Source organism: Penicillium atrosanguineum (assembly GCF_028827265.1).
Source record: "Penicillium atrosanguineum strain IBT 20685 chromosome Unknown utg000003l_segment0_segment0, whole genome shotgun sequence".
In the NCBI taxonomy this organism is placed as follows: Eukaryota; Fungi; Ascomycota; class Eurotiomycetes; order Eurotiales; family Aspergillaceae; genus Penicillium; species Penicillium atrosanguineum.
Genome location: NW_026623135.1, coordinates 3,393,075 through 3,415,399, shown reverse-complemented (window position 1 = coordinate 3,415,399; position 22,325 = coordinate 3,393,075). Strand labels below are relative to the sequence as shown.

At 50.7% G+C, this 22,325-nt stretch overlaps 11 protein-coding genes across 11 annotated transcripts; 7 read left to right on the top strand and 4 right to left on the bottom strand.

The window, feature by feature from the left end:
- Positions 1–173: 173 nt before the first annotated feature.
- N7443_004715 (uncharacterized protein) lies at positions 174–1,795 on the top strand (the record flags this gene model as incomplete). The annotated part of the gene is made up of 4 exons (XM_056884771.1): positions 174–342; positions 411–514; positions 570–641; positions 701–1,795. 4 exons carry the CDS (start codon positions 174–176, stop codon positions 1,793–1,795), a joined length of 1,440 nt encoding a protein of 479 aa, XP_056743049.1.
- A 484-nt stretch (positions 1,796–2,279) lies between these two features.
- On the bottom strand, positions 2,280–3,054 carry N7443_004714 (gluconokinase; the record flags this gene model as incomplete). Its single annotated transcript, XM_056884770.1, has 2 exons — positions 2,280–2,732; positions 2,806–3,054. 2 exons carry the CDS (start codon positions 3,052–3,054, stop codon positions 2,280–2,282), a joined length of 702 nt encoding a protein of 233 aa, XP_056743048.1.
- A 1,404-nt stretch (positions 3,055–4,458) lies between these two features.
- On the top strand, positions 4,459–5,927 carry N7443_004713 (vacuolar protein sorting-associated protein 26; the record flags this gene model as incomplete). Its single annotated transcript, XM_056884769.1, has 4 exons — positions 4,459–4,678; positions 4,737–5,209; positions 5,291–5,432; positions 5,719–5,927. 4 exons carry the CDS (start codon positions 4,459–4,461, stop codon positions 5,925–5,927), a joined length of 1,044 nt encoding a protein of 347 aa, XP_056743047.1.
- A 320-nt stretch (positions 5,928–6,247) lies between these two features.
- N7443_004712 (uncharacterized protein) lies at positions 6,248–11,577 on the bottom strand (the record flags this gene model as incomplete). Its single annotated transcript, XM_056884768.1, has 4 exons — positions 6,248–11,094; positions 11,147–11,320; positions 11,373–11,439; positions 11,500–11,577. 4 exons carry the CDS (start codon positions 11,575–11,577, stop codon positions 6,248–6,250), a joined length of 5,166 nt encoding a protein of 1,721 aa, XP_056743046.1.
- Positions 11,578–11,968: 391 nt separating this feature from the next.
- N7443_004711 (E2 ubiquitin-conjugating protein MMS2) lies at positions 11,969–12,630 on the top strand (the record flags this gene model as incomplete). The annotated part of the gene is made up of 5 exons (XM_056884767.1): positions 11,969–12,041; positions 12,109–12,188; positions 12,252–12,377; positions 12,434–12,513; positions 12,567–12,630. The coding sequence occupies 5 exons, from the start codon at positions 11,969–11,971 to the stop codon at positions 12,628–12,630; spliced, it is 423 nt and encodes a 140-aa protein (XP_056743045.1).
- A 369-nt stretch (positions 12,631–12,999) lies between these two features.
- N7443_004710 (LYR motif-containing protein) lies at positions 13,000–14,032 on the top strand (the record flags this gene model as incomplete). The annotated part of the gene is made up of 3 exons (XM_056884766.1): positions 13,000–13,117; positions 13,187–13,347; positions 13,412–14,032. 3 exons carry the CDS (start codon positions 13,000–13,002, stop codon positions 14,030–14,032), a joined length of 900 nt encoding a protein of 299 aa, XP_056743044.1.
- Positions 14,033–14,241: 209 nt separating this feature from the next.
- Positions 14,242–15,013, bottom strand: N7443_004709 (RWD domain-containing protein; the record flags this gene model as incomplete). Its single annotated transcript, XM_056884765.1, has 2 exons — positions 14,242–14,867; positions 14,947–15,013. 2 exons carry the CDS (start codon positions 15,011–15,013, stop codon positions 14,242–14,244), a joined length of 693 nt encoding a protein of 230 aa, XP_056743043.1.
- A 331-nt stretch (positions 15,014–15,344) lies between these two features.
- On the top strand, positions 15,345–16,596 carry N7443_004708 (ACL4 family protein; the record flags this gene model as incomplete). Its single annotated transcript, XM_056884764.1, has 2 exons — positions 15,345–15,901; positions 15,963–16,596. The coding sequence occupies 2 exons, from the start codon at positions 15,345–15,347 to the stop codon at positions 16,594–16,596; spliced, it is 1,191 nt and encodes a 396-aa protein (XP_056743042.1).
- A 219-nt stretch (positions 16,597–16,815) lies between these two features.
- On the top strand, positions 16,816–18,529 carry N7443_004707 (putative histone deacetylase SIR2; the record flags this gene model as incomplete). The annotated part of the gene is made up of 5 exons (XM_056884763.1): positions 16,816–17,041; positions 17,141–17,451; positions 17,510–18,061; positions 18,119–18,298; positions 18,347–18,529. The coding sequence occupies 5 exons, from the start codon at positions 16,816–16,818 to the stop codon at positions 18,527–18,529; spliced, it is 1,452 nt and encodes a 483-aa protein (XP_056743041.1).
- A 548-nt stretch (positions 18,530–19,077) lies between these two features.
- Positions 19,078–20,684, top strand: N7443_004706 (tRNA (guanine-N2-)-methyltransferase; the record flags this gene model as incomplete). Its single annotated transcript, XM_056884762.1, has 4 exons — positions 19,078–19,191; positions 19,341–20,212; positions 20,272–20,477; positions 20,542–20,684. The coding sequence occupies 4 exons, from the start codon at positions 19,078–19,080 to the stop codon at positions 20,682–20,684; spliced, it is 1,335 nt and encodes a 444-aa protein (XP_056743040.1).
- A 211-nt stretch (positions 20,685–20,895) lies between these two features.
- N7443_004705 (HIT family protein) lies at positions 20,896–21,704 on the bottom strand (the record flags this gene model as incomplete). Its single annotated transcript, XM_056884761.1, has 3 exons — positions 20,896–21,143; positions 21,251–21,344; positions 21,459–21,704. 3 exons carry the CDS (start codon positions 21,702–21,704, stop codon positions 20,896–20,898), a joined length of 588 nt encoding a protein of 195 aa, XP_056743039.1.
- Between the last annotated feature and the right edge of the window lie 621 nt (positions 21,705–22,325).

The following is a 22,325-nucleotide window of genomic DNA, read 5'->3' as shown; positions in this document are numbered from 1 at the left end:
ATACTAGTTGATCTCCGCTATGATCGCGCGGGGTGCGGGGAGATCACGTGGCTATCGTCGGTTACCGTCGGGGCAACAATTCCCTTGATAAACGCCATGCTGCGTTCTATTTCCTTGGAATATCTCCCGAATTCATTTCTGAGATCTTCAACTATCTCCCTAGGTGATCCAATATGAATCTTCTTCGCAGTGGGGGCAGCATTCCCCGCATTCTACGACCCTCTCGTCCCCAGAGTCTTCTCCGCATTCGATGCCCCATACCGCCCATCGCGAGCCGGGGATTCCATGCCGGTTCGGCATTGTTGGGGGTTCGGTCTCAGATTCTCAAGGATGTTGGTGAAGGTGAATTTAATAATCCGGATAGCCTTTCGCTTTCGGGGCTTCTCAAGATCAATTGTTAATAAAGCCAGGTATCACCGAGGTCCAGATCATTCAGTGGTATGTGGAGGAGGGGGCGCATATTGAGGAATGGAAGCCTCTGTTCCAGTATCAGTCTGACAAAGCTGTTGACGATGTCAGTATCCGGCCTGTTCTATTTCATGTTTGGGCGAAGACGCTGACACTTCCAGATCACATCACGATACGAAGGCGTGATCAAGAAGCTTCACTTTGAAGCAGATGACACGGTACCTACAGGAAGCGTATGCAAAAGTGCCCCCTGGTTTTACGTCTCAGTCTTCTAACTGACAGTCACCGATAGGCTCTCGTTGAGATTGAAGTCGATGATGCGAAATACCCAGACGAGAATCCACAACCTGTGCCCGCCGCGAACCCAGAGCCACTCGAGAATGCCTCTGCCCCGGAAGTAGCGGCAGTAGCTGAAGCGATTGAATCATCTCAGGTCGAGACACCCGCCGTGCAGAAATCCGAAGTGCCCGAAGAAGCACCCAAGTCAAAGCATGCGTCCCTTGCAACCCCAGCTGTGCGAGGGCTCCTCAAAACCCACGGCGTCGACATTCTCCACATTAATGGAACCGGCAAAGAAGGCCGAGTCATGAAAGAAGACGTTCTCAAATTCGTCGTCACTCGAGACTCCCCTAGTAGTACACCCTCCATACCATCCGTGCCAACCGCCACAGAAACACGCCAAACCGAAACAACCACAAACTTGACCCCAATCCAATCATCCATGTTCAAAACCATGACCAAATCCCTAACCATCCCCCACTTCCTCTATGCCGACGAACTCAAGATCAATGACATAACCAGCATCCGCAAGAAACTCCTCGCGGACCGCGACGCAAAGAAGATCACATTCCTCCCCTTCGTCGTCAAAGCGGTCTCTCTCGCCCTAGCCGACTTCCCTCTTCTAAACGCCCGAGTCGACACCACCGATCCTTCTAAACCAAAACTAATTATGCGCTCCAAACACAACATCGGCATCGCAATGGACACACCCAACGGCCTGCTCGTCCCAAACATTAAAGACGTAGCATCCCGCTCAATCCTCGACATCGCCTCTGAAATCTCCCGTCTCAGCAGCCTCGGCAAAGAAGGAAAGCTTTCATCCGCCGATATGAGCGGTGGAACGGTTACGGTTTCGAATATCGGGAATATTGGCGGGACTTATGTTGCGCCGGTTCTTGTGCCTACTGAGGTCGCTATTCTTGGGATTGGGAGGACGAGGGATGTACCGGTGTTTGATGAGGCGGGTCAGGTTGTGCGTGGGGAGATGGTGAACTTTAGTTGGAGTGCAGACCATCGGGTTGTGGATGGAGCTACAATGGCGAGGATGGGCAACCGCGTTAGGGAATTGATTGAGGCGCCGGAGCTTATGTTGCTTAATTTGCGATAGAGATACATGGGATCCAATTAGCATAGAATAAGCATTTTTGATGAATTTCTCTGATCTGGTAGATTGCCTCGGGGTATAAAGTCAAGATGTGGACCGTAGATCAGAGGCATTGATGACTTGCAATACTATGCTGAGACATGTCGTTCTACATGGTGTACATGGTGTACGGTAAAACAAGGGAAGGGTAGATGTTGAATTGATCCAAATGCATCAATGGATTCGGTCTATCGGTATTGTAGACCACTGCCATGCTTCCCCGATTGATTGGGGGGTATCAAAGGACGGACCTCGGCGGACCGTACAGTCACGCCATGGACAAATGCTGGAAACAAAAAAGACGCCAATAAGATATATACAGGCCCGGACTCAAAGGATCACCACAGGCAAATTCCGCAAATGTGCATAAAACTCCAAAGGCACCAATTCAGAGGTAAATCCTCTCATGCAATAACAAGCTTGAAGTAATCAAGAGCCAAAAGCCCCGTCATTGATTCTCTTCGAGCTTCTTGTGAACAGCATCGAAAACCCGCTGCTGCACCTGATCCTGCGATCCCTCAACATTGATCGTAATAGCGTCCCACTCTCCCTTGGGTTCCTCGAGTGCCTGCAACTGAGACCGAACCATATCACTCTTCATATAGTGAGCCTGGCGCTGGCTGACACGCTGCATGAGGACTTCCTCGGTGAGCTTGAGGTAAATAAAGTGGATCTGGACGGAAGGCGAGCCGTAGGCTGCCACGCGCATGACGTCGCGGTATTTCTGCTTCAGTGCGGAGCACGCGACCACGACGCCGGCGGGACGGTGGAAGTTGTTTGATTCGGACGGGGAGAGAGCGTCGATGGCGGCTTTGCGGAGGGAGATGAGCCAGTCCCAGCGGTCTTCGTCGGTGAGAGGGATACCGTTGCCCATTTTATCTTTGTTGGATTTGTTGTGGTACTGTTTAAAATCCGAGGTTAGTCTACTTTATTGAGTTCGGGGTGTATTGTTGTGTGGGAGAAAAGAAACGTACATCATCACCTTCTAGGAATGAAACTCCTAGTTCGTTAGAGAGGCCATTGCCTACTGTGCTCTTTCCGCATCCCGCAGGGCCGGTGACGATCCAGATGTGCTGGACGGTGCTCTGGTCTGTGGGTTTGGAAAGCATTGCGGAAGGTGAGGATTTGGAGTTGGGCTCGAGATCGGGCATGATGTGCGGCAGCTTGGAGGAGGCTACGGCAGGCGTGACCGAAGGCTGATGCCGTTCTCCAGCGGAGAGCATGATGAGATGGGAAGAATTGGGGAGTTTGGGTTTATCAAGGAGTCTCCGTTTCGGACCTGCGGCGTGGTTCCAGGGAAATGGGCCGGGGTTGAGTGGATGACGCGACGATACACGGGATGGCAGGTGAATTCTTTTGGGGTCTATATGGCTTGAAGGTCGCGTAGGGAATCGTTCAAATAATAGTTAAGGTAAGAGCGAAGAAGAAAAAAAAGAGTCGCGCGACAGTGGAAGCGAACAGGCTACTTTTTAAGTATGACGGTGGGTCAAACGGGGGAAATTGAAGAAACCAGAAGCCGAGTGGGGGGTCAGTGGCCACGCACGGTAGTCATTGGTGTAGGGACTCGTTTTCATTACCCGAGTGGAGGTGGGAGTGGGATGAGTCTCCAGGCTCTCGGTAGATCGATCGACGCCTCCCCGGGTTCACGCTGCCGTGTCACCGCGTTTTCGCTTTTGGCGATGTATCAGGGGTGAAGCAAATGTTCGGCCATATCCAGATCATCCGGAAAGAGAAACGTGAAACCCCTCATGGTATCAATAGCCCGAATATGACGTTCATGATGTCATTCAGGGCGGTAAACAACCCCCACGCTAGTGGGACACCGCAGTTTTGGGTCGATTCCTTACACTGCCACTGTCATATGGCGTATAGCATCTGTAGATGTTGACACCTGGGTGGAAAGGTCATCGCAACACATTCACCGTGCTGACATTCCTGTCTGCAGTAGGACAAACCGGATGCGTGGCCTCGCATGAAGGAATGTGATACACAGGGTGTGGTGGGACGGGCCCAGTAATGAGATCACCTGAACGTAGGCACTGGGGGTCCAGGGATCGCCGTACTTGAAATCACACCGATTCGGCTTCGGGCCCGGCAAGTCCTGCGCTTGAGAGATTTCCCGCCTCGTGCCGTCTCTCCAAGGTGACATCGTCTGGAATCCGGGGAAGCCGTCCCGGAAAGATCAATCCTTGCATAAGGTATTATGTCAGTTCATAGGTTGAAGATGTGGTCTCGGGAAGTAGAATCCGGCTCCCGGTCTCATCTTGCTCCTTGTTCCGTGGAACAGCAGTATATTCGTGTAAGAGGGACGCCTAACGGAGGCTGCTAACGGGGTGGTTGTTCCGTCAGGCTCGCCGTATTGCCCACTTGCCGATTCAACGTGGGCAGAGGTCATAAAGTACCGCCGACCACAAAGCCGTATAGATGATTCGATGGAATCGGGCAATTCATTGTTCGTCAATTGAGCAAATAGTCATTGGAAAGCTCAACGGAAGGAATGGAAATACGTAGTAAACAACAATGAAGCACGAGGCACAAAGAGCTGTCTGCGGGGAGAATGACTAAGCAATGAAGCCACCTTCTGGATCAAGCTCAGCCATCCCCGAAGCACCTCAGCGCTGCACACGATGGCGTCCCTCTTCTTCTCCACCCCTGTCGATATCGACATCGTCCTCGATGATCTCGATGACCGCCAGACTGTCGATGTCAAGCTCGACAAGAACCGCCGCGAGCGGGTACCCCTGTTCATGGACGGTGAGTCCGTCAAGGGCGCCGTGACGATCAGACCGAAAGACGGCAAGCGATTGGAGCACACGGGAATCAAAGTGCAGTTCATTGGATCCATTGGTACGTGTATCGTCTCCCCGGTAGCTCGGTTCAAAACTAACGCAGCTCGGCTGTCCAGAGATGTTCTACGACCGAGGCAACCACTACGAATTCCTATCACTGGTCCAAGAACTGGCAGCCCCCGGCGAATTGCTACACCCGCAGACTTTCCCCTTCAACTTCAAGAATGTCGAGAAACAATACGAATCCTACAATGGTATCAATGTCAAGCTGCGGTACTTCGTCCAAGTGACCGTCTCACGGCGCATGGCCGACGTCATCCGTGAGAAGGACCTCTGGGTATATTCCTACCGCATGCCCCCGGAGACCAACAGCCCCATCAAGATGGATGTCGGAATCGAAGACTGCCTGCATATCGAATTTGAATATTCCAAATCCAAATACCATCTCAAAGACGTGATTGTCGGTCGGATCTACTTCCTGCTGGTGCGGCTGAAGATCAAGCATATGGAGTTATCCATCATTCGACGAGAGACAACCGGGTCTCCACCCAATCAATATAATGAGAGTGAGACGTTGGTGCGCTTCGAGGTATGTGTCGAGCCCTCCAGCTCCGCGATAAGCGATTCACGGTGCAATTCTTCGTGTGGGCAACCATTAATCATATTCTAGATCATGGATGGATCACCTTCTCGAGGTGAAACCATTCCTATCCGTTTGTTCCTTGGTGGATTCGATCTGACGCCCACGTTCCGAGACGTCAACAAGAAGTATTCGACACGATACTACCTCAGCCTGGTGCTGATCGATGAAGGTACGTTTGCTTGGACATTCCATACTGCACTCTGTCACCCCTGGGGAATAAGCTGCATGCACAGTGAGGGGGAAAGGCGATGGGTATATGATACCAATAACCGACGGCAAATGACACCAATCTCGGCTCGGCGGGGGAATCCCACCCCGTTTCTCGGTTTCCGAACATACCGTCTTGGACCCCCCACACTAAACCCCTCTTGGCACCTTGCATCCTCCACTTTTCGCTGCATACAACACTTGTACTTGTTTACACGATCCACTAACCATTTTTTTTCTTTCATCAGATGCTCGCCGCTACTTCAAGCAATCTGAAATCGCCCTCTATCGACAAGCCCCCGAGATTGCCGCGACGCCACAGATCGCCCAGCAGCAGCAAATTCAACAGCAGGTCCTGATGCAGCAACAGCAGCAGGCCCTACCGCCAGGATCTGCCACCGCTGGTCCAGGACGTGAACAGCCGAGATTGCAGCCAGTCTCGGCGCCCGTGGCATAGTTTCCCAGCACTGATCATATCGCAACTGTACCTTGGGCAGATAGATCTGTTCTTCTATCCTTCTTCTATACCCACCCCGTTGTCACCCCCCTCCTTCCCCTATCTACCCGTGTGTCCAGCAAATACATTCCTCGTCACCTCCATGTCACGATATCACTCTGTAAAGGTAGTCTACTTCTCGCTTACAATATGAGGATCAACTTGGTCAAGCACTGTGTTTGGAAATTCTGTCTCGTGACACCTGCCCAGAGAAAATGGAAGGGATAAGATGAGATACATAGAAAATACATTGATTTAGCATCCAGTAGCTACAGAATCCACTACTCGAATCGGCCAGTCTGTTGCAACACCTTGCTCAATGCCTGGAGTACCTGTCCATCGTCACGCTCTTTACCCGCAACCTGAACGGCTTGGACAATGAGCGGATACAACCACTCGAGATGCTTTCGGTGGTGACGCGGGGACTCGTCATCATCGGTCGTTGCCGCAACAGTCTTGATAGAGGGGGCGTCTGGGATGGCAGAAGGATCGCTTTGAAGCTGGACCATCTGAAGCAGAAGATGTAACAAGGCTTTCCGTGATAGACTCGGCTGGGGCATGAGACCCCGGAGAGGCTGGTCGGCGATGTAGCCCTTGAGCGAGACAGCGCAGCGGAGCAGGAGGTATGGAGAGATAGACCTGGCGAGCAGAGTCTGCGGAGATGGGGTGGACTTGGACTCAAAGTCGGGATTACCTGCAAGCTCGAAGAGGGTGTCCATGAGTGCGTAGGCCATTTTGGGGCGCAGTGTCGGGGGCGGGTCGAAGGTGCGACCTGCGCGAACGCGGTAGAAATGTTCGAGAGGGGAATCCTCGATCGGAGCGGAGGGAAGATCGAAGCGCTGGGGAGCGTAGATGAATGAGGAGTGGAAGAGGGCGCAGGCGAAGTCACGGCGAATTGGGTCGGGGATATTGGAGGCACCGAGGGATGGGAGAATAATCATCTTTAGCCGGGTGAACGCTGTGAGGTCGAATGCTTCATCGGATAGGATTCGGACATTTGGTAGGTGTTGCGTCTGGAATCCACGGGCTGAAACGATGCCGTCGGTGATGTCCACGACACCTTGCCAGAAGCGTGCAATTATTGCTTCCTTGGCTCTGGGGTACTGCTTCTCCACGTAGGGTACTGCGACTTGGAGAACGTTCAGAGACGCAGTTGTGGCTTTTTGCCAGAGATAAGGTTCGCGATCCTTGCCTTCCCACATGTACTTGTGCTTGATTGATGCGTGGAGATGCTCGAGTGCAGTGGCGAGTGCTTGATTCGAAAAAATATCTTGCTTGATACCGAAGTCCGCGATGTACCAGCTTACGAGATCTATGGCGCCCTTGGAGAATGCAACGAAGGTTGGTTTCCTCGAGTCGTTGCTGGGACTCCACTTTGACAGGGCGGAATCTGACAGTTCTGCGAGACACAAGAGAATAGCAGCCTGTGATGCCTCCTTCTCTAGGCAAATAGTCCTGATGCAATCAATGACCAGCCCCTGGACAGCGGAAGAGCGGTCGATATCCGGGGAATAAGGTGGGTATACCGAGTTCCACACAAGCAAACGCAGGTGCTGGAGTACCTTTTCGACATGATCCGTGGTCAAATCATCTTTGTAGAGACGATATATCTGCTGGAAAGACTGCATGTATGCCAACGCGGCGTCTTGGTTGGGCCGATCGAGATCGAGCACGGCTTCGTCTCCAGCGGGGTGGCCATTTGCCCACAGATCCCATGCACATTGGAGCGCTTTCTTGCTGAGCCCGTTTGGGGATTCCACTCTAACAAGAATGGCACAGAGGCTAACGAAAATTGCCTCGCTGAACCTTAGAAGTTGCATGTCTGCCAATGCCTGCAAGTAATTTAACAGCCGAGTCCAGGACTCATCGAACTTTTCATCGCTCACGATGGTATCGAAGAAGTTTGTGATGAGATTTGAGATCCCGTTGATCATCACGACAGTCGTTTCCACCCGTGATTTGAGGCTATCTTCCGATCCACTTAGCTTGTTCTTCGACTTGAGGAGATTGTTTTGAACAGCTTCCACCATTTGGAACAAGACTCTGTTCAGACACAACCTCCATGCTTTTGGTGACAGGTGTTGCCCATAAGCGTCGAAAATCCTGAGAAGAGTATGGATCGCGCTGTTTCGAATCTCTGGCCTTGAGTCTGTCGCAATGTCGACGATACGGAGCAGCAACAGCAGCCAAAGCGAATTCTTTGAGACAGAGGGATCATTGTCGCGAGCAAGGTTCGCCAATTCTTCGTCGCTGACAGCGGCATCAACATGACTCTCAATTGAGAATTCCTCGATTTGTCCGTGAAGAAAGTCGGAGACGTTCCAGAAAAATGATGTTGTGGTCAATGAGATATTGAAGTCCTGGGTTTGCGAGGCAAAGCTGGAGAATGCATTGACCAGGCTCAAAAGACAGGGAGCGGGCAACAAGGTGAGGAAGTCTGAAGCCACAAGATGAAGAGACTTGTATGCTGCGCGAACTAAACGAGGACCGGCTGGAAGGGCTGATGACCTCCGCTCAGCCGGGGTGGTTGGAAGAAGATCCCCACTTTCAGCCTGTGGGATCCCTTGGAAGACTCCCGAAATCAAGTCAAAAGTAAGACTCCATCCGTCTGCGAAAGTTTCAGCGTATTGCTCGAGGATATTCTGAAGAATCTCCAGGCTCTGCTCGTGGATTTCAACAACAGTGATTGGAAGCGACTTGGCAGAGGACGAATCAGACGGGTAAAGTGATGCTACTTGGCTCTTGAGTGTTTCAAGATTCCTCGTATGGACCTGGTTCAGGACCGTCTCATCGACATTTTGTGGGTTCATTGTCAAGAAGACCAATGAGTTGAGGATTCCGCTAGATTGCAGGCGAAGGTTTGGACTGATTCCAGTGTTGGCGGAAGCAGAGATAAGGCTTTTTGTGAGGATTTGCCATGATTTGTTGTCCTCCTCGTCAAGTGACGATAGCCTCTGAAGGTTCGCACGGGCTAGTTCGTTTCCTTTCTCCAAAACAAATTTGAGCTCCTCATCCTGCATCCTAGATATTCCCACCGTGTGAGACACTCGCCGAGTATTTGGATGCATCCGTCCAGACTTTCGTGAAGATTGTGGGGTACTTGGCATCTCAGAAAATTCTTGTTCTGGCTCGTTCCTTGGTTCTGGTGCCGTCGATGTAGACAGATTCAACAGTGCACGGAGGATCTCTTGGAAAGCCTCGCTAGGATAATCACTGGTGCTCTCAAACATCTTGGATGAGGCTGCTTGAACTGCAATAACTTCAACTCCTAAATTCGCAGTTGGGATATCATTCCCAGAAATTACCGTGGTTTCGCCGGAAGCATTGGCCGATTTAACCATAGTGCTGGAAGATATACCGATTACGAGTCCAGTGTACTGCAATGTCTCGAACAAAATTGCCCAGGCCGGCTGGTCCAAAGTGGGCCCTAATGCAATGCCGAGATTGAGTAAAGCCCGAAGACAAAGCAGATTTCTTGTGCTCAAAGACGGCGCTGAACTTTCCATCCCAGAAGATTCCGCGGGCAATGAGGTTGTTCTTAGCATATCTGAGCTCTTTCGCGGTTTCTGATAACTCTCATTGGACTGAAAGCCCGTTGCGGTCGGAGTGGCAGGGGCTTGCCCTTTGGAACCGCTTGTGCTCACGGGAGTAGCAGCCTTTCCAAGTGTGGTAAGGAATGCATCACGAGGGACGGAGAGTCTCAGAAGGCCAGCTACATGTGCTAGCTTTTGGAACGCTCGTACGAGGTTGTGGTAATACTCATCGTCTAGGGAAGCGTGCAAAAAGGTGGAGCAGGCTGCAAGAACAGCAGGCCAACAATTCTCCACTATCCCGGCACAGGTCTTAATTGCGGAGTATTGTATATGTGACGTCAAATCCAGAGGATTAACAGGTACTGACGACCGCTTCCCTGGTGAGGCTGTTTGAGCCCTCCACGCGTCAGATTGGAGATCTTGAGAGGATCGAGCAGAGTCGGGTCCCTGATCCGGGTTCGCGTAGCGGCTCTTCTTCTTCTGCCTCAAGTCCGGAACTGTGAGAGGAAGGATAAATTTTCCAAGGCCTTCGGCGAAGCTGCTGATACAGTTGAGAACAAGGCTGTATATATAGGTGTCTGGCGGTAGTGATGGCTCCGTTTTATCGAGTAGCTCGATATAAGGGGTCCGTACAACACTCCACTGGCTGCTGATTCCAGGTACTCTGGTCTCTGCTGGTGGGCCTGTTGACCCTATAACACCTGCGACGCCACCGGTTTCAAGGGCGATCTGATCCTCCGTTGCGGAGCGTGAATGTTCAGCGCGTGATGGCACCGTGGATTGGTTGCTGACCCCGATCAGATTGGGTTTCTCCGACGCGAGCCGAACAAGTGCTGCCATATGATCTCGGAGAACGTTCTTTCTGCTTTTTTCTCCATCGTATAAGGTGTAGATTTGGCGAACAACGCCCGGTTCGGCATAGATACCGCGGAAGACCTCCATACACAAGACGCGTTTCCAGGGCGCATTACCATCAGGTTCAAGCAAATGAGTTAGCAGGCCAAATGCCATCTCACATTCGGCGGGCAGAAGAGACATGTGACGTTTCAGGAGCACAAGAAGAATGCGCGCAATCCGAACAGTCTGGGAAAACGAATGCCTCTCCGAGAGGTATCTCACTGTCAAGGGCATCAAACGAACTCGCAGCACTTGCGAAAGTTCGGGATGACTGACAAAGAGGCGGCCGCTGTTGAGGATGATGCTTTCGATGAGCTCAAGAACAAACGTCAGAGATAGAGTTCTCGTGCGCAGGAATTGCAATTGTTCGCCTTCGATGAGACGGCACAGATCTTCCAGAACTTGCAACGCATCGAACGCGAATTGTCCAACCTCAACCGACTGACCGTCGACCTTGACTGTGGTGGTGGATTTCTCGTCGTGAGGAATTCTGTCTTCATTCGACACCCTTTCAAATGTCGACACCACTAACTGTTGGAGCGTAGCAGCAGCAGTGCTACTGACGGCCATCGTCTTGCTTGCTTGCAAAGTAGCGCATATTTCTAATGTGTTTGCAAGAAGTTCTCCACTAAGCTCGTTGGAATAATACTGCAACAGCGAAGGTAACGATTGGAGGATTTTTAATTGAATATCAAGGCCTGTACAGTGTTAGCAGCCGTGTATCTAATTGGTTTTGTTTTTTCGGCATACTCAGACTCGTCGTCTCTCTCAGGCCAGCAAGGACGTCCTTGAGGCGTTGAGAGGGCAGAGATCGAGAAGCAATCAATCGCTGCAAGCAAATCACTCCGATTCCTGCGAGTTTTGCATGTCGAGTATGACAAGCGATGATGAACGGCTCAACAAAAGTTGGTTTGCGAACAAGATCTATTGCAATTGTTAGTAATCTGAATATTAGTCTCATATATAAGAAACTGACCTGCTGCTATTTGAGCTTCTGAGGTTGAAGGCAGCGCCTTCAACTCGTTAAGTGATTGCTCGGCAGCCTGAATGTCCTTTGGTTAGCATCGCGGTACAAGGGGATACTTGGTAGGGGATCGACTGACATTGCGCAAGTCCGCGTTCTTCCGCCTAGACTCTTGAATGAGGTTTGCAAGCTCAGTCTGCAAAAATTGGGAGGACATTTCCAGCACAATAAGCTAGCATCAACGCATGGCCAATGCCGTTGTCCCAATGGTCGAAGGTCTCCGTGTCAACAAGACTGGGAGCTCTGGAACACGGACGGATCCGCGCGCGGCTTCGTAAGAGGGCGGGATCAAGATCTGTTCAGCTCCGGTATCACTCAGATACAGAGAATCTTCGTCGAGTTCAACTTAGTTGAACAAGGCTCAAAGATGCAGCAGTCAACAATCCCCGGCGTGGCATCTCCAAGTGCCAAGGCTCCGATAAGACCCGTATCGCACGTGATGGAGAGGCTCTCCGAGCGGCAACTGCCCCTCCTCTCTTCCACGAACTTCTCTCACTTCAACGCTGTTCCTTTGTTCTTTCTCTTCGCTTGAATATCTTCCATACACAATGGCCGCTAAGGTGCCGCGGAACTTCCGGCTCCTTGAGGAGTTGGAGAAGGGTGAAAAGGGATTGGGCGCAGGTACATTCAACTCGTCACAACACACGAGACCATACGTATACTGATGTATTGTTCTCAATAATTGCAGAGGCCTGCTCTTATGGCCTCGCCGACGGTGAGGACCTGATGATGAGCAACTGGAACGGAACCATTCTCGGTCCTCCTCACGTTTGTCTCCCCCGCTTCATACCCGTGTCGTCATGCATATCTGACTTAAAGAATTACGATTAGAGCGTCCATGAGAATCGCATATACAGTGTCAACATTCACTGCGGACCCGACTACCCTGATAACCCTCCCACCATTCAGTTCATTTCTGCTGTCAACATTCCCTGTGTCGACCAGCGCTCCGGAAAGGTGGGATCGACCGTGCACCAAGATACAGGACCATGACTGAACGAATTCCTTTTTAGGTCGACCCAACTAAGCTTCCCTGTCTAACCCAATGGAAGCGTGACTACACCATGGAGACCGTCTTGATTGAATTGCGGAGGTCAGATATCTTTTACTTCGGGTCATGAGTATCGATGCTAACATTGTTTCTAGATACATGGCGTTGCCACAGCACAAGAAGCTCCCCCAGCCTCCGGAAGGCTCGACTTTCTTCTAGAGTCTGCATTTCGTCTATAGGGTCCATAAGCAATCCGGAGTATCATGGTCTTTTTCTTTGGCATTTCTCTGCTTTCTTCAATTATGTGATGATTATCCTAAAGCGTGTACAGTCTTTGCATAACAGCATCGGCGCAGTTTACTTGCGACCCAAGCCCTCACACTATATCCCAGTTGATATCATGCGCGCTGACTTAGTGGGTCTCGTATTGGTCAACCGGTCGGCAATGTAGTCACGCCTCTCTTACAGATCAAATTGCCTCTAAAATGTTCATTGCTCGTTAAACAAGTGCGGTGCAGTCTTAACAAAGACTGCAAGCCATATTACTAGTGTCTGCAGCCTTGATGCATGTTTGTATGATATCACGTGATGAGACTGGACGTCGATCTAATCAACCGCGGTCCCCGGATCTTCTGCGATTCCTTCAAGATCGTCTCTTTCACGGCATGGCTAGGTTGGTGGTACCAAGTCACTCAGGAGTTCATCGGTTTGCTTGTAAGATGTCCTACGTTTCATTCGTCTCACTTCAACCCCCTTTTAATTGACATTCTTCTAGGTTTGGCACTCTACCGAGCTCTTCTCCGACAATGTTCTCCTTCGGTCGGTAACCCGCCATGGCTAGCCGAGACACAGTCCCTCATCAAGCAAAGATTCCGAAGATACAGGCAATTACAGAGTCCATCCCAGGCGGCGAATTCTCTGAAGGCCGGATACAAGGTGCGCTTTCCGTGAAGTGGTCTCTGGCCTTGCATATACTGACGTGCGAAATTCTTTGGATTAGACTCTAGATCTACTTGACTCGGCATCAAAAGGAAATAAAGAAGATGCAGGCCATGTCAGCAAAATTCTTTCGCAGGCCAAATCTGTCAAGAAGCAGTTCGCAGCGCAGCAAAGGAAGAAAACAATGGTGGAAAAGCCGTTATCGCCAAATGAAATGAAGAAGATGAAGGCTGTTCGCTCCGAGCTAGAAACTTGGGAACGGAAACCAGACACCCCCTCGATCTTAAATCGCCCACAGCCTGTGAGCGGGAGACGAAAAGTACCGGTCCTGGTGAATGCTCGTGGGATTCCATTCTTGCGCATTAAGAAGCCACAGCCGGCGAATCTAAGTGGAGTTATACGGAACAAGTTGAATAAACGCTGGGAGTGTATAGAAGTGCGAGATAAGCTGCAAACGGAGGTCCTTTTTGCCAAGGATGAAGATGTTTGGGATCGCTTGACCCATGGCGGGGACGAAGGCTCCTGGGCTGAACAGCCCAAGCTTGCTCTGGATAATATCTATCAAAAAATTCATGAAACGGATAGGAAGACTCGTGAAATGGCCGAGAATATGTGGCAGGTTGTTCTTCGGGAACGAGAAGCGCTTGCGGAAGAGGAAAAGCAGAGACAGAGACAAGCTTAGTGTGGTCTCTTGTGGTGTTGTTTTGCCAGCAAACTGTTGATATTCATCGCGAAATGATACCCATTTTCTCTCTTGAGTTGTACTACTATAGCGCATCAATTGCTTAGGGTTTCTATACCCTGGCAATCTCCCAACCGGGGCAGCTAACGGGAGTTTGTATAGTTCACTAGCATGATTTCATTAGGCATTGCCAACCCTTATAAACATGTCTATGCAGAAACCTTGAGCTTATCAACAGCCGGCATGGCATCTTCATCCCCCTCGTCATAATCGGCCCTGCCAGCCAGACCTTGCTCCCACAACTGTCGCCCAGTCAGCTTCTTCTCCTGGGCGCCGGACTTTTTTTTCTTGTCTTCTGCCTCCTTCTCCTCACGTTCGCGTTGCTCCTCGTCACGAATCTCCTTCTGGAACCGCGCATTCCACTCCAAGAACGTCTCTCTATTGACTGGTGTTCCCTGGAATTTGCGGTTCTCTTCTTCCTCGGCCTCTGCCCTGACCTGCTCCCTCTCGGCTTCCACAGCATTCGCACGCTCTGACATAAGAGACTCTGCGCTTTCTTTAAGGGCACTGACGAGAGTGAATACCATTGCCATTCCCATATTCTCTTCAATTATGGGCTGGAGGGCCTCGAGTAGCTGTTCCCGGTCCTCTTGAATGTCTAGCCGAGAATGTTTGGGTGCATTGGGCGGCGAGCTGATGCTGAGCTGCGGAGCGACATCGGGGTATTCTTCAGGGTATGTGATGTCCAGGCATATGATGGGCTGCTCAGATTCTTCTTCATCCAACTCGGGGGGGTCAAGAGTTATCGATACTCGATATGAAGTCTCGGAGATGTCTGGATGTTGAAGTCAAACGTGAGCAGAAATTCACCGACACAGACCAAAGTTTCTTCCCCTTCTATGCACGTTACTCACCTGTGATTTCCTCAGGGAAAATGGAGTCAAGCACCTCGCGCTCCTCAACTTGATCTTCGCGACCCATTGTGTCTGGTCCGCCCGCGGATTGGAGGGGTATCGGGTGGGATATTTGGGCGAGAGTAGAAGAGTTTCACACCGAGCGGTATTAGAAAGCTCGATGAAATCGGTGAGGAGCAAGATAGCGCATTAATTTTTATAGAGAAGATTGCATCGCCTCCGCGCTTGCAACGGTGGGCGATATCAGTCCCGCATGCAAACCCGTCAAACAGCACCAAAATTTTGGGAGCGGAGCTTCTTTTTGCTCCATTCCCGCATTACATCGGTGAACAATTATTCTTCTTCACTCATACAACCAACTTTTCGTCGTTTTCTACGTTTTTTACTTTCCTCCTGCCATGGGAAAACCCAGACCGCAGAAGAAAAAGTCGTCCAAGTCCAGCAAAAAATCCGTCCTCGGCCCTGGTGGCTCGATCTCGAAAGCCAAAATGTCTCAAGACCCCTCCGCATTGCTCGACCAAGCTACTATCCTCTTAGAAACACTTCGCGTCGATGAGGCTCTGGCAACTGCACAGGATGCGCTGGACCTCGCAGCTGGAAATGCGTCTGTGCAGCTTCAAGCGGTGAATCTTCTTGGAGAGATCAACGTCGAGCTGGGCGAGATTGATACTGCCCGTGGATACTTCCTCACTGCTGTTCAGCAAGATCTCAATGGCTCAATACCGGAGGCTGAGGGCGGTGGTGCTGAAAAGTTCCTATGGCTTGCTCAATTGAGTGAGCAAGGTGGGGCAGACAGTGTGCAGTGGTTTGAGAAGGGCGTGTCGTCCCTGAGACAGACTCTGCAGCACTTGGAAGGCAAAACGAAGGCCGAGGATGTTGCCAATGCTGAAATGAAGAAGACCAAGATGGCAAATGCGCTCTGCGCTGTTGCTGAGATCTATATGACCGATCTTTCGTGAGTACTTTTGTTTCTATACACACAGTAGCTTTGGCGCTAACAATCTTACTTTCAACAGTTGGGAAGAAGATGCTGAGGCCCGTTGCGAGGCGCTCATCTCAGAGGCCCTAGTTGTTACACCCAATGCGCCCGAGGTCTTGCAGACTCTTGCGTCCGTTCGGATATCACAGCTGAAGACCGAGGAAGCCCAGGAAGCATTGAAGAAGAGCATGGCCCAGTGGAAGGAAAAGGCTCCCGAAGACCCTACTATTCCTGATTTCCCCGTGCGTGTCAGTCTTGCGCGACTTTTGATGGAAGTGAACCTTGAGCTTGAGGCCCTGGAAGTCGTCGAGCGACTGATTTTAGAGGATGACCAGAGTGTGGAGGCCTGGTACCTCGGTGGCTGGTGTCTCTATCTGCTGGCAGAGAAGCAGGAAGCCCCCAATGATATCAAGGACGACGAAGAATCTCCCAGACACGCTTCGCTGATTGCCAGTCGGGAGTGGCTCAAACAGAGCTTGAAGCTTTACAATGTTCTCCAATACGAGGATGATCGTCTCCGTGATCATGCTATGGAGCTTGTGCAAGAAATAAACCAGGAAATCGGCGAAGACATGGACGATAGTGAAGCCGAGGGAGAGGGAGAAGGTGAGGACTGGGATGAGGAGATTGAAGTTGTTTCTGATGATGATCACGAAATGGCCGATTCATAGATCTCCAAAAAGTTACGATGCATGTACATGACTGTCTTTTTTTCCTTTTCTTTGTTGATACCAAGTAAATGAACCAACTTTTCCCTACAAATCTCTTTTCCTTGTTCGCCACTGAACGGTGCCGGGACCGGATAAAGTTGTCTCCGGTTGATGCAGATGCCGAATTTTGTCAACGAACCCTGCGCGACGCGACGTTGAGGCTGCCAAACTCCCTGCAGGATGGATTTGGTACCAGCGCCGAGCGGGGAGACCCCGGTGAAGTCTCCTGTGGTCGAACTGGAAGCTGTCGACCTCATGGAACAGGTCAACGCGGAGCTGACCGCGCTGGAGGAGGCATCATCCGACTATGAAACGGACAGCGATGATTCAGAGGGCTGGGATCTTCTATCCGATGGCGACAACGCTATTCAAATCATACGTGACGAGCAACTGCGTGATGGGCTCGGTAAGTCTCTGAAATTTCTCACTTTTGTCTTACCCCGGACATCCCCGCTATCGGAATCCACATGGAGTTTGGGCTAACCTTATGCTCTTTCACGTATAGTCCCTGATGCCTGCGCCCTGGAAGAGGCGGTCGCATATCGGCAGCGCTTACATGATATTGGTAAGGCGGCATTCGTGGAAGAGACCATCGCGCGCGAGACCGTGACGGCGAAGAAGCTTTGCACGGCATTTGGAATCGTGCCCCCGGCCTTCCTTGAAGGTGCACCTGACGAGGCATATCACCCGCTGCTGGCGATTGCCATCTCGAGAGAATTCTCCAAGCGACCCAAACTTCCTCAGTATAACTCGATCGACGATGCGGTCAAGCTGCTACAAGAGGCTAAGAACATCATCGTATTGACCGGTGCCGGTGTATGTACCCCCGAATTCTTCTTCCAGAACACAGCTCTAATTCTTTATGGACGCTCAGATTTCGACAAGCCTTGGTATCCCTGACTTCCGTTCAAAAGATACTGGTCTTTATTCGAAGTTGGCGCATCTGGGTTTGAGTGATCCCCAGGAGGTTTTCGATATCCATGTTTTCCAGGAAGACCCTAGCATCTTCTTCTCAATCGCCAAGGATATCCTTCCAACAGAGAAAAAGTTTTCACCTACTCATGGATTCATCAAGCTGCTCCAAGATAAGGGGAAGTTGTTGACCAACTACACCCAGAACATCGACAATATCGAAGGAAATGCGGGTGTTCTCCCAGAGAATATTGTTCAGTGTCACGGATCCTTTGCGACCGCAACATGCGTCAAGTGCCACCACAAGGTCTCCGGTGATGCGATCTTCAACGAGATCAAAGAAGGGGTGATTCCCGAATGCGCTCTTTGTCGAAAGAGAATCGCAGAAGAAGGGCTCAAGCTGCAAGGGGTGAAACGCAAGCGTAGCACGAACTATCAGCAAAAAGATCGCAAAAAGTTTGAGGATAGCTCAGATGAAGATGATTATGAGATTCCCACTCCTGGCGTCATGAAGGTATGTCACCTTCACCTTGGCTATCATCTGCCTTTACAATACTAACAATATCGACAGCCCGATATCACATTCTTCGGTGAAGATCTGCCCGATGAGTTTGGCCAGCGTCTGGTCCACCACGATCGAGAACTAGCCGATCTGGTCATCGTCATTGGAACATCCCTAAAGGTAGCACCCGTTGCAGAAGTGCCGGGAATCCTGCCACGCAACGTTCCGCAGATCTACATCTCGCGAACAGTAAGTCAACTCACCGAAGCTGTATAACTCACGCTAACTTGTTTCTAGCCCGTGTCACACACTGGGTTCGATATCGATATGCTGGGCGATTGCGACGTGGTAGTCTCGGAGCTCTGCCGTCGGGCTGGCTGGGATCTGCAGCACCACATGATACCCGCTGATGAGAAAGTAGAGATCACTCCCGTTGAGGGATACGAATCACGACATGTGTTTAAGGTGGTTGGCGCATAGCTGCGGAGTTTCGGATACTTAGGTCCACGGGTATGGCTGAGGCATGGCGTCTCCGTGGGTTCACGTTTATGACTGCAAGGGTGGTTTCTCGGCTTGTGCTTTCTCGAATGCATTCTTTTTTTTTTTTGATAGATTCGATTTGACTGCGTCTCGGTTATATGCCCAGGTGGTTTGTGTTTGCCTTGATTTTGTGTTTGTAGATAGTTGTCTTTCGGAACAAGGTACAGTATATATTCTGGGCATTGTGATCAATTAATGGAACATCACATGGAAATTTGGACTTCAAAAATAGACTGTAGATCAATACTACGTTCACGGCCCATGATTGATACTCAATCCAACCAAGAGCTCTGGGATTGCACTATCCTTATGTACCTCTTTTTCTGGAGCCGCGTTCCATCGCAGACATTGGAGGCAAAGATCGGGGACCCGAAAAAATCGATCCCGCAGCGACACCCCACCACGAATCTGTGCAGGATCTTCGTGACCCCACGAACAACTATTCACGACAGCAATTATATCTCCATCCACGGAGAGTCATTGCAAGTATGGAGTACATGGTCCGGTTGGCTCAATGCCATGAAACTTTTCGGGTGCCGGAACTTCAGGCCGTGGCCACGCTCGTCGGTGTCGATCTCGAAATTGTCTCTTACGACGAATATGTATGTGCCTACCTAATTCAAGTATCGTGGCCTGAAGCAAGAATAGACAAAGTCAAGGTCCATACCTGGAACCAACATGTCTACCTAGCGCTCGCGTCACTGTCCTCACATTCCTCGGAGTCAGAGCTCGCTAACACCAGAGTAATCAGTCGCCATACTGCATTGTGAAACTTGAAAATGATGAAGCAGCACGCAAGCTGATCTCACGCACCATCCTTGCTAAAGACATCTCGGAGCTTTGGGGCCAAGGCACCAACTATGATGAACTTCATGCCGATGTGAAAAAGCGGACTTCGCACCGCTGGGCTGACTACAACGACATACCGTTTGCATTTGCACTGTATGGGTTCTCCGGGAAACGCACCCAAGAAAAAAGAGTAGAGATTATTAAATCATTCTCCTACACGGGGTTGACTGGCCCTGTCCAACTGAAGAACCCTCCCTTACAGTTCATCGTGATGGAGGAGTACATTGGAGACCCCGAGGCAAGCGCCCTAGGCGTATCACGGATCACGGAACCGCGAAAGGTCTTCCTTGGTCGCTTCATTGCCAACAGCGCCCGCGATGCCATTGATAAGTATGATCTCAAGAAGCGCCAGTATATCAGCACTACCTCCATGGATGCGGAACTCAGTCTGGTCACCGCGAACATGGCACTCGCGGCACCTGGAAAGGTTCTCTATGATCCGTTTGTCGGAACAGGCAGCTTCATGGTCGCTGCATCGCACTTTGGAGCGCTGACTCTTGGCTCGGATATCGATCCTCGGAGTTTCCGTGGAAAGGATGAGGAGAAGGGAATGGGGAAGAACGTCCAAGCAAACTTCCAGCAATATGGTATCGAGAGCAAGTTCTTGGACACTTTCACTTCGGATCTGACCAACACGCCTTTACGAAATGCTCAATTGCTCGACGGTATTATCTGCGACCCACCCTATGGTGTGCGAGAAGGTCTCCGGGTCCTGGGCACGCGCGATGGGAAGGTCATTGAGCCAGTCGTGATTGATGGGGTTCTTAACTACTAGTTCGTTGCTCTTCCTATCCTTTGATATTGACCAACCGTAACTAATATTGCCTTAATAGTCGACCTGGGTATATCCCTCCCAAGCGGCCTTACGGATTCGAAGCCATACAAAGAGACGTCCTTGATTTCGCAGTTCGCTCGCTTGTCCCTAATGGACGTCTGACTATGTGGATGCCCACTACAAACGACGAGGCCAAGGAGTTCCCAGTGCCCATGCACCCAAACCTTGAGGTGATCGCTGTCTCGGTTCAGTATTTCAGTAATTGTACGTGGCTCCATATTTGTAGCTAGCCGAGGATACAGAAGACCTAACATGATCATATCAATAGGGGCCCGACGACTCATGACTTACCGCCGCCTTCCTGAAGGCGAAGTCTCCGACATCTCCAAGGGGAGAAGCAATGCTGATCAGCGTGGCATCACTGCAGATGAGCTCAACGGGTTCCGCCGGAAGGTATGTGCCTACCTATGACCCGTGATGTGCACGTCTCTAACCATAGACTACAGTATCTCGCGAGAAACGATACACCAGATGAAGGCAAAAGCCTGGAGCAATGAGAAATGCATACCAACATGATACATTGCGACGCGACCTTTCTATAGAGCATTTCATCGACCTATGCATTCACGGGAGAATATTTACATGGCTACAGACAGGAACTAAAAATCCCAACAGAGAAGCTCTACAGCTTCCCTCGCTGCTTATCCGACGAATCCTGGCTAAGATCCACCCCCTCGTTCTCCTTAATGCGTTGAACCTCCAGCGCCAGCTCGGCTCTCATAGCCCGCACCAACTCCGCACCCTCCTCATCATCAAGCTCTTCTCGCTGTCCTTTGCCAAACATGGCAAAACCGGGCTTCGCAGCATATGTAGATGGGCGGGGAATAATATGAAAGTGGACGTGAGGGACCACCTGTGCAGCACGGACACCTATTTTTTTCATTTACATTTTATTAGAGCCAAGTGGACCAGAGCTGGGCAACGCTTTCATGTAGATCCAAATCCAAAAAAATGTGAGGGGAGAGGAAGATACATACCATTATTCTGTACAACATTCCAATGTCTGTCCGGGTCATCGCCAAACACGGTCTTAGTCACGACTCGTGAAATGATAGGAAGCCATTTGCCGATCTAGGAAAAGAAGTTAGGAAAGAGCACTGAAGTAGTCAAGGACAAAGATAGCAAGCGAAGCTTCCGATTTGACGCTGGGAAATTGGTCACGCTAGGGGAAAGGAATTTACATACCTCCTGTCCCGCCTCAACACCCATGTCGCCTAGCATCTCATAGTGCCGTCTAGGCGCCACAAGGACATGGCCACGTGTGAGAGGCATAATATCCAAGAATGCAAGGACATGGTCGGTAGATAGAATCATATGCGCCGTTGTCTCAGTGCCTGCGTCTGGAGAGACATGTCTAGACTCCAGCTCGGTGAAGGGGGCGGACGGGTTGGTTGTCCCGATATTGCAAAAGGGGCATCTTTCAGAGGACATGATAGGATGTATGTGGAGGACTCTCGGGGTTGGACCTAGGATGAAACTCCTTTAGATTCTGAGAGCAGTTGGTTCGGGAAATGAGATATGGCAAGGGTCCTGAGCTTAGACCTGTGGTCCTCAGATTGGCCTTCACCGCCCGTAACTCTCTAGGATAATCAATTGATCGGCAGTGGATTGGGGTGTATGATACAGGTCAATTAGAATGCGAAATCTGGAATGTGATGAAAGACTTTGTGTGCTGTTTGAAAGTGTCAACAGATCGGTACACTGAGGTCCGGGTTGAGTCGATCGCGGTCATCGGCGGGGCGAGCCTCGGCTACGGAACATAACTATCCAGTTGCTAGTGAACGTTGATTCTCCGCGCATCTGATCCAGAAGGGGGCCTATATACAAATTAAAAGCAAAAGAATAGAATATAAGATCAGAATTGCATCCAGAAACCACGCCAAGCATCCAGCGCAGGAAGCACTATCTAGAAAGGACAAAACACAAGCCTGAAACCACCTAATTACCTCCTCCAGTCCAGCCATCCAATATGCTTGCCAACGGAGACAACTTCAACCGGAGTACTCAACGCCGACAGATAGAGACAACTCCATCAAAGAACACCCAACAATC